General features: G+C 43.1%; 1 protein-coding gene across 1 annotated transcript; it reads right to left on the bottom strand.

Annotated features, from left to right (window-relative positions):
* Positions 1–267: 267 nt before the first annotated feature.
* pax1b (paired box 1b) lies at positions 268–16,105 on the bottom strand. Its single transcript, XM_078405929.1, is given in 6 exon segments — positions 268–359; positions 7,588–7,825; positions 7,954–8,096; positions 10,116–10,751; positions 16,020–16,042; positions 16,044–16,105. Coding segments are annotated over 6 exon segments (1,194 nt in total).
* Positions 16,106–16,359: the final 254 nt, after the last annotated feature.

Genomic DNA, 16,359 nt, shown 5'->3' with positions numbered 1-16,359 from the left:
ACTGATTTTCTCCCCTCAAGTTATAGTTTACGTTTTCCTCACTGTATTTACGTTGCAGGTGCCTCTTACCGGACACCTATTTCTGTGCACGGGTTTAAAAAAAAAATTGTAGTGCTGTTCAATGCATCTTTTATTCTTCGAACAAAAATCCCCCCCCCCCCCCCCAAATGTTTCAGTTCTTGGAAATAACCCTTGCGATTAAGGGCACAATTCGCGCAGAGGCTGTGGAGTTTGTTACAAATGTGCCATTACCGACGTTACACGCCATTATGTGCTGGAGACTGCGATTGAGAGGCCGTGAAAGTTCCTGAGAGCTTCGTGCGGCTTGCTAACCGGGCTCCCGGGTTTTCTCTCCGCCACTGAAATAAAAGCAAGAAAGGAAAAAAAAACAAATTTCTTAAGGAAACAGACTTCTCGCAACAAAACAACAAAAAAACCGTTTCATTGTCGTTATCAATGCTGGTTTACAAACCCAATCCATTGCAAAAACGCGCTTTGCATTTGCTGTCAGTCTTAAAGAACTGAATTTACATAGCGTCCAGATTACAATTCCAAAAAGGGACTTATACATCCCAGGTGGTGCCATGAGCCTAATAGGGGGCATGGGTAGATTAACAATTAGGCGAGTAGGAGTAAGCCATTCGGCCTCTCCAGCCTGTGCTGGCACTGAGATGGTTGAAGATCTTCAGTTGATCTATAAGAAAATAACTGCAGAAGCTGGTACAAATCGAAGGTATTTATTCACAAAATGCTGGAGTAACTCAGCAGGTCAGGCAGCATCTCAGGAGAGAAGGGATGGGTGACGTTTCGGGTCGAGACCCTTCTTCAGACTGACAGGATCAGTTGATCTGATCAGAACTGATCCTATTGGGAATTCCATTCAGTTTAGTTCATAGAAAGGGCGAACTTTATTTTTGAAGTTGTAGCTGATAATATCTGTGTAAGAAAATAACTGCAGATGCTGGTACAAATCGAAGGTATTTATTCACAAAATGCTGGAGTAACTCAGCAGGTCAGGCAGCATCTCAGGAGAGAAGGAATGGGTGACGTCTCGACCCGAAACGTCACCCATTCCTTCTCTCCTGAGATGCTGCCTGACCTGCTGAGTTACTTCAGCATTTTGTGAATAAATAGCTGATAATATCTGATAATTTTCTCCCGAAATCCACAGCGGGTCTGGCGGCTTCGGCCTTTATCGGACCAATTTTATATTTTGGACTAAATGTTGTACCCTTTGCCTGAGCACTGTGGACGGATTGATTGTATTCATGTACAGTCTTTTCCTTGACTGGATAACAGGCAAATAAAAGCTGTTCACTGTATCACAGAACACGCGGTGATAATCATAAACTACACTAAACTAAATCTATGGTGTCATTATCAGAATTCAAAATATCTCCTCTAGATGGTAATCCGATTATGTGGCTGTTAGTCGGCCTATTTAGTGTATCCAATAGTTTGATTCTCTAATTTCTACCTAAATGTTTCAAGTAAAAACTAGCTTCAAGTAAAAAAACTAGCCGGACATCTTATCAGAAAGAAGACACAACCAGTTTCAGATGCTCGATTCTTGAGAAAAACACGAAGTGCTGGAGTAACTCAGCAAGTCAGGCGGCATCTCCAGCGGATACGGGCAGGAAATCCTTTTGGTTGGGACAATTCTTCAAACTAAATTGGCGACGTTTCGGTTCTGGACCCTAAAGAACGAATCAACGTCTGAAGAAGGGTTCCGACTCGACTCGTCTATCCATGTCCTCCAGAGATGCTGAGTTACTCCAGCACTTTGTGTCAGTTCCGTAAGAGCCCACATAGTACTTAGAAATGTACAAATGCCCCCACCACGTTGTCTTCCGGCAAACACACTTACAAAATACAGCAACGCCCAACAATCTTTAATGTGACAAAAAAAAACTGCGGATGTTGGTTGATACCAAAGAAAGACACAAAATATTGGAGTGACTCAGCAGGTCAGGCGGCATCTCTGACGAAAATGGTTCTGACCCGAAACGTCACCCAAACAGGTTCTACAGCATTTTGTGTTTATTAACGTTGTCCAGAGATGCTGCTTGACCCGCCGAGTTACTCCAACTTTCTGTGTCTCTACCGAAATAACTTTGTCTGCATTTCAATCCGACAGAAATATCAGATAGTCCTTAGATTTTTTTCGCAATCCGTACGCGGAACATTGAATACTAGAAGAAACGATTCAAAATGCAATGCTTTCATTTTGAAAAAAAGAAAGAGCTGCATTTATCTAGCGCTTTTACCGTCCCGGGCGTGTCCCAAAGCACGTTACAGCTAGTGGCCCAGAATTCGGAGATTGTGTGGCATTATGTATGGCAATAGTCTTACGGATCTGATTGCAACAAAAAAGGAATTTCACTGTACCTTAGTCCAGCAGATAATAAATGAACCATTGAACCGTTGTATATTGTTGGAGAAAAGGAATGGTTGTCGTCTCGACCCAAAAACGTCACCCATTCCTTCTATCCAGAGATGCTGCCTGTCCCGCTGAGTTACTCCAGCATTTGGTGTCTATCGTCGGTTTAAACCAGCATCTGGAGTTCCTTCCACACAGGGTGTGCTGTTAGACTTTGAGAAACGTGGCGGCCATTCCCAATGCAGAATACACCCCGTGAACAGTATTGTGACAATAATCAATTAATCCGTTCATGACGTGAGGGGGAAAAAATGTAGATGCTGGTTTAAATCGAAGGTAGACACAAAATGCTGGAGTAACTCAGCGGGTCAGGCAGCATCTCAGGAGAGTGGGAATGGGTGACGTTTCGGGTCGGATCAGTCTCCTGAGATGCTGCCTGTCCCGCTGAGTTACTCCAGCATTTTGTGTCTACAATCCGTTCATGATGTTGACTCGGGGATAATTACTGGCGGAAAAGTCGGAGTAACTGCCTCTCTCGTTTGCACTGCTTTCAATTAATTTACCTGAGTTGAAGAGATGGGAGGGGGTCGTTTATAAGCCCGCCCGAAAGGCGGTATCTTAATCAGCACCGCACAGCTGAACCCGGCTTTGCTTTACCACCCAAGCTTGTGAAATAGGACTCGAACTACCAACTTCGAGGCGAGAGGGTCGAAGTCTTTTAAATTCCTGTTGGGGCCGGTACCTGGTCGAAGTTTTCAACTTTAGGAAGGGGATGTGGAGTCCAAGTCAATGGATATTTTTAAGGCAGAGGTAGACGGGTCCTTGATTGGTGTAGGAAGGAACTGCAGACGCTGGTTTGAACCGAAGATAGACACAAAAAGCTGGAGTAACTCAGCGGGTCAGACAGCATCTTTGGAGAGAAGGAATTGCGTGACGTTTCGGGTCGAGACCCTGCTTTAGATTAACACACCGTTGTCAGGGGTTATGGGAAGAAGGCAAGAGAATGGGGTTAAGAGGGGAAGATAGATCAGCCATGATTGAATGATAGGCCTGATGGGTCGAAGGGCCTAATTCTGCTTCTATCACGTATGAACTGCTGAAGGTGTGGGTAATTCCATAGTCAATTGAATATTGGTAGCGTGCTGACTTGACGCGAACACCTTTCTTGATTCAATGAAGGATTGAAAGTGTAAGAAAATAACTGCAGGTGCTGGTACAAATCGAAGGTATTTATTCACAAAATGCTGGAGTAACTCAGCAGATCAGGCAGCATCTCAGGAGAGAAGGAATGGGTGACGGTTCGGGTCTGAAGAAGGGTCTCGACCCGAAGCGTCGCCCATTCCTTCTCTCCTGAGATGCTGCCTGACCTGCTGAGTTACTCCAGCATTTTGTGAATAAATACCTACAATGAAGGATTGAGGTTATCCAGTCACCAGAGAGGGTTTTTTTTGTTATTTTATTCCGATGTAATCTCGTTAAAGAGGCGAAATGCACCTTCTTTCAAATGGCCGTGTCTATTTTTTTCCAATAAGGAGAGCAAAATCTGGAGTTCATTTTTATTTTTTTCTGAAATGTTTTAAATATATATTTGTTGGAGTCAAACGCTGGTGAGAACACGATCCTCTCACTGCCACTGTTCAGCAACCATCCTCCACTCCCTTCCCCCACTCCGACGCTAAGATAGTATTTGCTTTGAAAGCAGTTTCTTGTGCAGAAGTTGGACAAGACGGCGGCGATGAAAGCCTTCAAACTAAGGTATCCGCCTGTCACTTCACGTCTGCTTGAAACGTATCCCAGAACTCTGAGTTTAAATTTACTCTCGGCAACAAATTCCACTTTGCAGTCAGGTGCAGCGGCTAGGATTTAACTTTGACAATAGATGCGAGACTTCCAGCGTGAAACCTAGAAAGTCGCCGTTCTCCTGAACATTGTCTATTTGTTGGGTTTTTTTTTGAAGGATCATGCACAACTAAACGTGATCCGTAAGTGCTCAACGTACTGCATTTTGTTAGGATTGGATTCGCTAAATGTTCCCGTTCCTCGCGGAAATATAAAAATGCTGGTGCAAACGTTACCAAGTCTCTTCGAGTATGACTTTCCTTAACCCTCGCGTACCGTTTCAGTACAAAATAATCACGAAATGACGCAAAATTGGGCTTCTGGTCGGGGACTGATACAAAATGACTAATTGACCCTCCTTTGGGCCAGAGATGGCATTGGGGTAAATTAACGAAAATCGGATCCCAGTGTTTTGTGCTATTTACAATACCATTTGTAAAATTACATATGATTTTATCCATATATAACGAAACAAATGGTTATATATAGCAGTTTATTCATTGCCTACATTGCATAAAACAAACTCGGTACTTATGGTAACCTGTTCATACACCATACATTCAGATCTCCGCTTTGTCTAAAAGTCTATCATTAATTTAGTCCAGTTTATAGAAAGCTTGGTATTCTACATTTAATCCCGTTTCCACGAGGTTTAAATTCTCTAATTTTTGCTGCTAAGGGCACGCCGAGCTCGGCCTGGTTGGATTAAATGCTGCTCATTTTATTCTCCCGAGGAAGCTACGAACATACACACACACACACACACACACACACACACACACACACACACACACACACACACACACACACACACAGTATGTGAACGTGGTTTTGATCTAGGCGTTAAAAATAATCAACTGGTTTATGCTGACGGATGAAATATTTCTCAACCAAAAAGATCTCTTCAAATTTGTTAACATAAAATAATAGTAGGCCGAGCCAACGTAAAATCTCATTTGCTTTTATTTGTCTGGTCGACACTGACTCTTATTCATTTCCACGTCATTCTACAAGCATTCAAAGTGTTTACAACAGATAGAGAGCGTGGAGTTAAATGGGGTTTTCCGAGTCAAAGGTGTTTTTCCCCCTCTGCTGCGGAGTAAATGCAAGTTTGACCAGCTCATAAGGACGGAAACAAGCGCAAGCCATTCCCATCTTGCCTGCTCCGTCTTTCAATAATATCGCAGGTGATCTCACCTGTTACCTCAGTACTAGCTACCTGCGCCTTTGAACCCCCGCAACCCTGTTAGAGTCATGGAGTCACACAGCGTGGAAACAGGCCCCTCGGACAACTTGCCCACGCCGACCAACATGCCCCATCTAAACTAGTCCCACCTGCATGCGTTTGGTCCACATCTCTCTAAACCTACCCTATCCATGTTCCCGTCTGAAGAAGGGTCTCGGCCCGAAACGTCATCCATTCCTTCTCTCCAGAGATGCTGTCTGTCCCGCTGAGTTACTCCAGCTTTTTGTGTCTATCCATGTAAAACTTGGGTAGAGAATCCGTGAGACTCACTGTCCCTCTAATTGAGTCTTCTCAGCTCTGTCCAGAAAGGCCAGTTCTCTATTTTGCCAGCGTGACACCTGGTTCTGGAAATCCCACCACAGAAAGTATCATCTGTGATTCCACATTTGATCTGTCGATGAAAAGCTCCGCGCTGTACAAAAGTGCAATTAGTTCTTACACCCGGCTGGTCTAAATGTGAATCATTCTGAATATGGTCCAGGTGGCAGAATTATTGGCAGGGAGGAATTTTGTATAGTGACCATTATACTTTAAATGCGTCGAAAGTTTTGTCTTGCACAGAAGGAAAACGAACATTAAGATGAAGGCGTTTAGATTATAAAATACGGTACATTAGATAAGACCTGCAAAGACAGAACAGATCGTGGGAAGTTAGAATTGTCAGCTAGTGAAAAATATATATTTTGATTACAGCGGCCAACTTTGCAGTAAATGTCTGGGATAAACGCAACGAGGACGTGGAGGGCATAAAGGTCATTTAAGGCACATTGGGTTAACAAGGCAGACCAGCTTAATCAATGGAGTGTGGCCTTCCTTTCCCATTTCCTGATATTCACAACAATGGATGTTTTAGTTTCTTCTGTCCAACCCAGTTATCTACCACGTTTTGCCAAGACAGTCTGGCAAACCCCGAGATAAGATCCAGTCGGCCATTTCACTTCATGCTGGGCAAGTGTTGGACATTGGTAACGATTAATAGCGGCGCAACTTCTTTATTGAATCTTTAGTAATTCACATTTCAACCGCAGCCAAAGAAAGTAAGCTCATTGCTATCCACGCTGAATGGGTTTAATAGATACTGTCAACCAATTTTAAACTGCAATTCTCTCCATTCGGCGTATTGACACACAATTAGTCGTCAATTGTTGATAATTTAAGGTTAATCTTAACCATTAGTCAATGATGCCTGATTTACGATGTAATTCAATTTCCCTCCTGTGATAAATAGAGTTCTATCGTAATGCCTACCAATATGAAAGCTCATTAATCAGTAATTCACGCCTTGTTATTTTCAGCTGATAAACTGCGTGACCGTCCAACAAACACCAACTCACAGTGACACAGCTCGTTACAGACTGCCACTGCGCCCGTTTGCAATTAGTGCTGTGACTCTACAATGAAACGAGACGAGCTCTTGGAAAAATATATGTCGGGAGGAACTGCAGATGCTGGTTTAAATTGAAGACAGACACAAAATGCCGGAGTAACTCAGCGGGACAGGCAGCATCTCTGGGGAGAAGGAATGGGTGACGTTTCGGGTTGAGACCCTTCTTCAGACCAGGCAGCGGAGAAACGTCGCCCATTCCCTCTCTCCAGAGATGCTGCCTGTCCCGCTGAGTTACTGCAGCATTTTTGGAAAATATAATTGCCTTACGTCAGTAATTGGCCCAAGTGCGGCGACAACGTTCTCAGTACAGAACCGATATGAATTCATGTAGTCTGTGGCCCTCTTTAAACGGCCACCATTGACTGAAAAGACACATAAAACGTCTATCTTCGGTCCAAAAACATTGATTGTTTCGTACTCGGAAAAGTCAATGAACCTTCATTGTATTTCTCGTCCGTCCTTAATAACAAGCCATTCTATTTTGCAAATCAGTCCCCGCAAATATCTGCGTCAGTTCCACTGCATAATCCGCCTATAGTTTTTGCTACAACAACATCGGGATAAACGATATAAAGCTTGGTCGGTGGCGGTCTCCAACAATAAACCTTTGTTTTCAGCCACTCTCGTTTCAATCCAAAATATATATAACGAGAGCAATGTGAATCGTTTAATTGTTCTGGTCCAGTGCTTTTGAGGAAACAGTCCTTGGCCACAATAGCGAACAAAGCGATTTACCTTCTCTGGCCGAGAGGTGTTTGAAGGGCATTGGCGTGTGGATGTCGCCGCCGTGCATGGCGATTCCTGAGCCGGAGTGCGAGAGACCGCTGTTCTGCGACTGCCACGGGTGACCGCCCATGTATCCGGCTCCTGGGCCGCCGTAAACACCGTAGCCCGCCACCTGGTTCGATGCCGGGTAAGGCCCGACGGCGCAGGGAGGAACGAAGCTACTCACAGCGGGCAGCGCAGATGGAGGCTGTAACACAACAAGACCAAGTTTGCTTTACTTTAGGATGTCAATATTACCCGCGAGTGACGCGGAGAACGCAGAAAGACAGCATTCAGCGTGCGGAAAGCTGGGCCGGAGGGGTGTTGTGTCAGTACCTGGGAGTATTTCAGATCCGCTTCCAGCGCCTGCTTCTCGATCCCGTTGACACTTTGAGTTGAGGGGAAGGTTGCTCTGTTCACGTTACTCCAATCTTCTACTTTTGTTTGATACGCTGAAGCATCGACTCCACCAAGAGCGGCTAAAATGCATGTTAAAAATTACATTGCGTGTAAAGACCATTGGATATGCAGTGAATCATCTACATTGCAGATTCCTTCTTTCTGCTTTTACTTATATAAACCCCTCGCTCTAAATATCAACAATAACCTTTACTCTCGCTGCCAACGCAGCCTAATCCGATTTGTTTTAGTTTAGTTTAGTTTAGTTTAGCTTAGCTGAGTTGAGTTTAGTTGAGTTGAGTTGAGTTGTGTTGAGTTGAGTTTAGTTGATTTGAGTTGAGTTTAGTTTAGTTTAGAGATAGAGCGCGAAACAGGCCCTTCGGTCCACCGAGTTGACCAGCGATCCCCGCACACTTACACTATCCTACACACACTAGGGACAATCTACAATTCTACCAAGCCAATTAACCTACAAACATGTACGTCTTTGGAGCATTCCTGGAGTGCAGGGTTATTTTGGATTGGTTTTCTTTTCAAAACCCTTTGTCATTGTTTAATGTGGATTTTCATTGATATGAAAGCATTTTTAATACCAATGATCACCAGCATTGATCATGTCTTGTACATGTGTCAATATATCTAACGCAAGCCATGATAAGAATCCGTTGATTTATACCGCGTACGATTTGTTTTGCGTACCATTTCTGTTGTCGAAAACGAAACAAAATACTGTTGCGTGAAGTAAGTGACTTTATCCACAACCCTCCACCCCAGATCAAAAGTTAAACAAGCAGTCTCCTTACGACTGCACAGATTTTTCACCGACATTCCACATATTCCAGCTACCTCTCTCGCTCCCAAATTGCAAGGTCAACAATTTGTCATCACGCTGATGCGGAATTTTGTAACAGCACCGATTAAACTTTCGCAGTCCCATTGGAACAGAGTTGATGGATATTTGCGAGAATGGTACGGGGGGAGGGGGGTGTTTTTGCTCAGTTTTTAATATCCATTATCTATCTCAACAACAAATGTGCCCTATTGCCAAAAGCAACAAAAAAAAAACTCTGGAGATCTCAATTACAGAACTATTTGGGAAATAATTTTTGGATAACGCAGTTAAAAATCAGGCTCAGGCGCACTGCCCCAGGTACGGGGAAGTATGCATCAAATATAATGTTACCCCGCATCGAACGAACCAGGTGGCGAGCTAAACTAGCATCGGCATTTCCTTCTTCTCAACTGAGAAGGCCCATTTCGGTTTGGCAATGGGGGGAGGGGGACGGGGGGGACGGGGGGGGGGGGGGGGGAGGGGAAGAGAAGGAAAGATCCGAGAATGGCCTATAGTTAGTCAAGTATTGTCCACAAGAATCACAGAAATGGGATAACGATTTTCATAGCTTGTTTTAAACAAATTTTCGATGGTTCATAAAGAATTCGCAAAAGGCCTCCTGTTTTAATGTCTAGTTAATGTTGTTACTTCCTTGTCCCATGTCTTCTAATTCTCGTGAGTTATGACATTCAGCAGCCGATACGCCTCTTATTCCTATTATTGTTTTAATATTTAATAATCATAATATTATCATTATTTTAATATTTAATAATAATAATAATAATAATTTATTGATTTTTACTCTTATTACTCTGTAATTCGCTGCTGTAAGAATCAGCAGTCGCCTGGCTTGTAAGAGAAGGGAGAACATTCGGAATTAAAGCTGTGCGATTATACATCTGCATGCGATCTTTACATATATATTTGGTGACAAAGTTCTGAGCCATAACAAAAATAAAATCAGGCGGGTCTCTTTCTACGGAATTGCAGTGCCGAAATAATTGTTCCTTCCAATTTCACAGGGCTCGGGGAGAGTTAGGTATTTCGGAGGGGTGGGGTGGGGTGTTGGAAGGGACTACAGCAGATGGTTTACACCGAAGATAGATGCAAATTGTTGGAGTCACTCGGCGGGACAGGCAGCATCTCTGGATAGAAGGAATGGGCGAAGAATGACCCGAAGAAGGGTCTCGACCCGAAACGTCGCCCGTTTCTTCTACCTAGAGACGCTGCCTGTCTCGCTGTCCCTCCATCTTTTTGATCCACTTACCCGCCTGTTCAACGAGGCTTCGGAGTCCGAGGATGTTGGTCACCGAATGAGCGCTGGGCCAGGCTCTGTGGATACCGACATGCCCCGTCACCCCTGCCACCGGCACCCCAGCGGAACCGCTCATCTTGGCGGCCGCCGAGGACATGTGGTTGGGGTAAGAGTACTGGTAAATGGGGTTGTAAGAGAGCGAAGGCTGTGGCGGCATCTGCTTGGCACCCTCGCAGTGGCCCGGGTGCGAGAGGTTGCCGATTTTATTCCTCAGGATCCTGCTGATGGAGCTGACCGAAGGCACGTTGTACTTGTCACACACGGCGTCGCCCAACAGCCTGTCTCGTATCTCCCAAGCGAAGATCCCGGGGTCTCCGTGCTTGTACTCTCGGATGTACTTCACCACCATCGGCGTGGTCACCCTGGGTTTGCTGCCGCCGATCGCCCCGGGTAAGATGGAGCCCGTCTCGTTGTAGCGGGCCAGGATTTTGCTGACGCAGCCGTGAGAGACGCGGAGTTGCCTGCTGATGTCGCACGGTCTGATGCCCAGCTGAGCCAGCTCCACGATCCGCAACCTGATGGCGTTGGGAAGCGGTCTCCCGTTCACGAAAACGCCTCCCAGCTGATTCACCTCGCCGTACGTCTGATCTGCGGGAGAGAGAGGGAAAGGGACGCAGGTCCACCGTGATAACCTCCCGCTTTTTAACGTACAAAAACACGCATAGAGATGAAACAGCTGTCAAAACATCCCACATCCCACAAACTCCAAAGGCCTGACCATGGAAAGCGGCATCTGTTTCCAACAAAAATACATTCGCCGACTAAAAATATGAAGTCATGTGTTGTTGTTTTTTGGAGATAGCATTTCTTTATTATCGACTGGCTTGTAATTATGTATTTTATTCGGGCTTGCGTAGTCCATTCCACCCCGCGTCCGTCGCTGAGTGTAGTAGCTCTACAGTTTGCAAACTATCTCCTTAATACACTTCACAGCGATCTCCTTGTGACTCGGCCGTCCCAGTTTTACCCCCAGTTAATGTGCATTTTTAACACAATCGCCGCTTCTCCTCCGTCCTCCTCTATTATTTAACTTTTTACATCTGCCAAAAATACAAAACAAACCCCCTCGAGTCGAATCAAGCAAAGACGAGGGACCGGGTGCCGATCGCTGGTCCGTCTCTCACACTCACACACACACACACACACACACACACACTGCATGCGTGTAAAGGCAATCTTTCTTCATTGTGTTATCAAACTCGCTGCAACTGAACCGTGCTAATAGGATCCGATGCTTACCCATTGTCTAACCAAGCGAAAACCTCTCGGCGGTTTTTTTATGTTTAGAAACGTCCTCTTGCAGTGGCTGAAAGTTTGTTTCGAAGAGGCAGGCTGAAGACGGACTGGGAAAGTGCAGGGGCAGGCAACTGACTCCGGTTCCAAACGCACGGTAGCTGAATTCCTCCCGCGACCCACGCTTGGAGACTTGTAGTGGAAAGGGGAGGGGGGGGTGAGGGAGGGGGCGAACAGTATTGAGACGGGGCTGCCCGGATTGCACAAGATGATCTTCATCCGTTAGGGGCAGATTTGTATTTCCTAGAGGCTGCAATTTGCCCGGATCAATTTTACGCGTTTCTCCACGTCAATCTTGATGGTCGCGTTGCGAGGTTCTCATTAGTCTTTCGCTGGCTTCCTCCTTTCTCCCAATTGGCTGCCTTGAAGCAGAACTTATTAATGCCGCACGGCGACTCTCCGCCTTCCTGGCAACTCCTCAAAGTCGGGAAGCCCAGCAACTGCGGCTGAAGTCTTGATTACTAGAAATTTCAATTAGAATTCGCGAAAGCATAAAACCCTTGGATACCAGTGGCCAGATTGGAAGAGGCCGCCGTTTTTTTTAAACATTTCCAACCAGTATTATTAACTTTTTTTTTTTAACAAGTACATGCTTTGAAAAATCCAATCACATTATATTTTACACTCCATTTTCCGCATTCTTCCCAAACACATCCATACAGTCGGCGTAGTTCCATCAAAAGTATATTCTGAATCTTGAAAAATTTCATATATTCTCCATAATTCTTTTTTTTTAGTCGGAAATATTTGATCGATTCATCGCTTGGCCGATAATGAGGAACAAAGTTCGGATACTTGCATAGCATAAAAATATATATCATGTCACGAGTTTGATTTATACCATGGCGTAATATATGTTCTAAAGGTTTTCTCGTGATTGAGATTATTAGCTTAGTTCTTTGTGAAATAACTGTGCTTTTGTTTCATCTCATCTAATATCATCAATCACAGGTTCTTCTATTTTCGTTTTGTAAAAGATGATTAATAGATACTGACATGTCGGCATATTAACATTGGATTTTTAAAGGAATTCTAGACGAGGACAGCGCCCATTTAAAAGAATATGGTATTTTTAATGAAAGCAAACTTCTCATGCTTCTTAAACCCACCGGTATGACTTCCCTTCTTATTTTGAGGAATAATATGTTAAAGAAACCTATGTTTTAAGATTTTTTTAATTAAAAGCCGGAATATTAATAAATGCGCGTGAGAAGATTCGCCATTTAGGCACAACCTTGAACATGGGATTATGTACGTTCCCCAAAACATTTGTGCTGTTACCATCTTTGCAATAAATGCATCGCCCTCGTATTTAGAAGATGTTTTGCGTGAAACAACTAGTCGGGACTGAAGCTAAATGCCAATGACCCGGGAAGCTGTTCCATCGGCAGAAAACAACAAAAACACACAAACAGAGCAGAAGTAATTGAAAGAAAAACAAAAAAAAGCGACTATGACCAGGCATCTATCTGGGCACGCTCGAATAAGTAACTTTCTATATAAATTATAGAATTATATAACATTTACCACAGACGCTGCATCGCTCTTAAGTGGTCGTACGGTCATGTGATAGGAGCAGAATTTAGGCCATTCGGCCAATCAAGCCTACTCCGCCATTCAATCATGGCCGATCTATCTCTCCCTCCTAACCCCATTCTCCTGCCTTCTCACCACAACCCGAATATAATATCAACCGTCTTATATTAACGGACTTATACGTTTCTGGTGATTATATTAACTAGTTGGACAGGGTAAAAAATACGTCAAGCTTTTGTTTTAACACGTCGGCAAGACTAAAATAATCAAGGAAATCCCCACCGTCTCTCTGCATCTGACGATATCTCCATTCATTCAATTTAAGCAGTGTCATTAACAATAAATAAAGTGGATTTAATCGAATGTGTGAGGCTGAACACCATTTTGAAACGTCGACACATTTTTGTCACGTTTACATGCATATATATATATATATATATTATTGCACGAGTGCTTGTTTTGAAGGCTGGGTTGGGGCGTTTAAGTGTTAAGGAACATCGTCGGGAAAGGACAATCCGAGCGCCGTCTATCGACTTGGGGGGGCAGCCATATCGTTAATCTGCTCATCCTTTACACAGTTGAAATAATAATATATTCGTCGTCCCACAGGTCACAAAAAAAACTGTCAATGCTCATGAAAGTTGCAGTTTATGGCTTCGAGACGTGCCTGCCCTGTCTCTCCCGTCGCGGCACACATGCGAGAGATCAGCGTAGGTCAAACTTGCAAACGTGGGTTTTTTTCTCTCTCTCTGGAAGTAACCAAACTTTTTAAAAAACGAGATAAACAAAACCAATGCAGCATTTCAGGTGCATAGACAGTATTTATGTATGTATGCTGGAATGTAGGGTCCACTGCTTCGAACAGCAGTGCTATTGCCTGGCGGTATTGCCAAACAATCCACTTTTAAAGATCAGGTAATTCTATTAATGTATCTCGTTTACCAGCACTAGCCCAAAGAAGCACGTTGATTGCCAAACATGTGCAATCTATAATTAACTGTATAGAATCCAATTCAATTATATTACAGATATACTTTCATTATTACAACAGTGGTAAAACTCGTGATAAAAGGTTTTATTGGAAGCATGCACATCAAATTGTTCCTGCCAAGTTTTTTTTCTAATTCACTAATTCTTTCACGGTCACAAATGCTAATTCACCCCAAAAATATATAGGATCATTAAAGTGTCAGAATTTGAAAATTAGTAGTGATGTTTGAATGGTAAATTTCATAGATCTTAATTTTTTTTAAGTCTAAGAGGATTAAGAGGCTGCTGAAAGCAGTTACCCAGTCCATTACTGGTACTGGGCTCCCCAACACGGAAGGGAATTTTAGGAGACGCTGCCTCGTCAAAGACCCACACGCCACCATGGCAGTGCTCTCTTCTCTATCCCAATCTCGTTGTACCTCTGTACAATGACAATAAAGATATATTGTATTGTATTTCTCGCTGCGACCATCACGAAGGAAGTACGGGATTCTGAGAACCGTTACCTCCTGGTTCAAGAACAGCTTCTGCGCATCACCTATCGGGCTCTTGGACCACCCTGCACAACCCGAACCACAACCCTGCCTCAGCACCGATCCACTCCAGACTGTACACTAAGATAGACACAAACTGCTGGAGTAACTCAGCGGGCCAGGCAGCACCTCTGGATAGTAGGAATGGGTGACGTTTCTGGCCGAGACACTTCTTCAGACTGCAGAACAGATGAAATGTGTATGGAGGAATTCCAGTTGCTGGTTTACACTACTATGACTTTATACTACTCTGGTAGCTCTCTAGTTTCTGCACTATCAGGGGCTTTATTTGTCCAAGAATAATAATTAATGTATTGTATATTTGTTGTTGTTGCTTCTAATGTGCCTGTAAAGCTGAAACAAGGAAGGAAGGTCTCGACCTCAATCCTATCCCAACCATTCTCTCGAGAGATGTTCCCTGTCCCACTAAGTTAAACCAGCATTATGTGTCTATCTTCGAAACATTTCATTGTCCAGGTTCATATCCGGAGCCAATGACAAATAAACGCTATTAAAATTCTTGAGAGATTGGGTATCTATATATTTGTTCACAAACAAAGAATGTCTGCTTGAAACATTCACGTCTTGGAATCCGATATTGACATTATTCTGCAAGGCTTATATATATATTGGCTTCAACAAGTCATACTAGTAATAACACGTATTCATTATTGTCTTTTCGCTGACAGTATAGCACGCAACAAAAACTTTTCACTGTACCGCGTGACAATCAACTCAACTAAAAAGGCCGAGTGGCCTAATTCTACTCCTATAACTTGTGAACATGTGTGAACTAAAAAATAATAACTTATTGGTGACGTCGCCAGCTTCAATCGAATGCCGTGTCGGAATCGAATTATTAACATCGGAAACACCTTTCTTCATTTTGTGTTGTCAAGTATTTGCAAGCCTTCTACCCAAAGAAGGAAAAATCACGTATCATTTATCGAATGGATATGCATTTCACGTAATATTTATTTACTGTGCCCAGTTCAGTAAAGAATGCACATATATACTTTGCACCCCGTGTATATTATATATATATATATGTATATATAAAAAAATCTTACTAAAATAAAGCGATATATATATATATATATAATATACACGGGGTGCAAAGTATATATGTGCATTCTTTACTGCATTATATATATATTAAAAATTCTTACTACAATAAAGCGATATATATATATATATATATAGATATATATATTCTTAGAATTCTTACTAAAATAAAGCGACATATATATACATATATATCGCTTTATTTTATTAGTAAGAAATTGTGTGATTCGGCTGCAGAGTAAAAATAAATAAGGACTTTATTGATGTTCGCCTTCTCAGAGGCTGTTCATTACGAGACGCTTTTATGATCCATCATCACTTTCGCCGGGGAAGGTGCAAAAAAAACCCATCTTGAAAAAAACTTAGCGATTCGTTCTCCTGAAATGATTCTGTCCAATTTTCTTAATCGATATCGAATATATATCAATAAATAATTTACGTGCAAACGACGACCATTCATTCAGTCGAACTGTTCAGTTCGGCTAAAAGGCCAACTTGTATCTTAGACAATTCGCCCACTTACATTCCGTGTTTCTAACAAAATTCCATGCCACACAGTGCGAAAAGGAAGTTTTAGTTTCAACAGATTTTAGGGGTGAGTTAGTGCCATGTTTCTGGTTCACGTCCACGTAAAGACTTTATGTAGGTTTTAATTTCCATACGTCGAAGAACAAACTTCGTTATCCTTGCTTGACCCAGGGAAATTCCAGGATTTGGGATTTTTTTCCCCCCCTGAAAGGCGCGAACAGAACATCTATTTGAAATTCCAAGAATGAAAA

This window comes from Rhinoraja longicauda, chromosome 9, assembly GCF_053455715.1.
Source record: "Rhinoraja longicauda isolate Sanriku21f chromosome 9, sRhiLon1.1, whole genome shotgun sequence".
Taxonomy (NCBI): Eukaryota; Metazoa; Chordata; class Chondrichthyes; order Rajiformes; family Arhynchobatidae; genus Rhinoraja; species Rhinoraja longicauda.
Note: the sequence above shows the minus strand (reverse complement) of the source record. Positions and strands in the feature narration are given on the sequence as shown.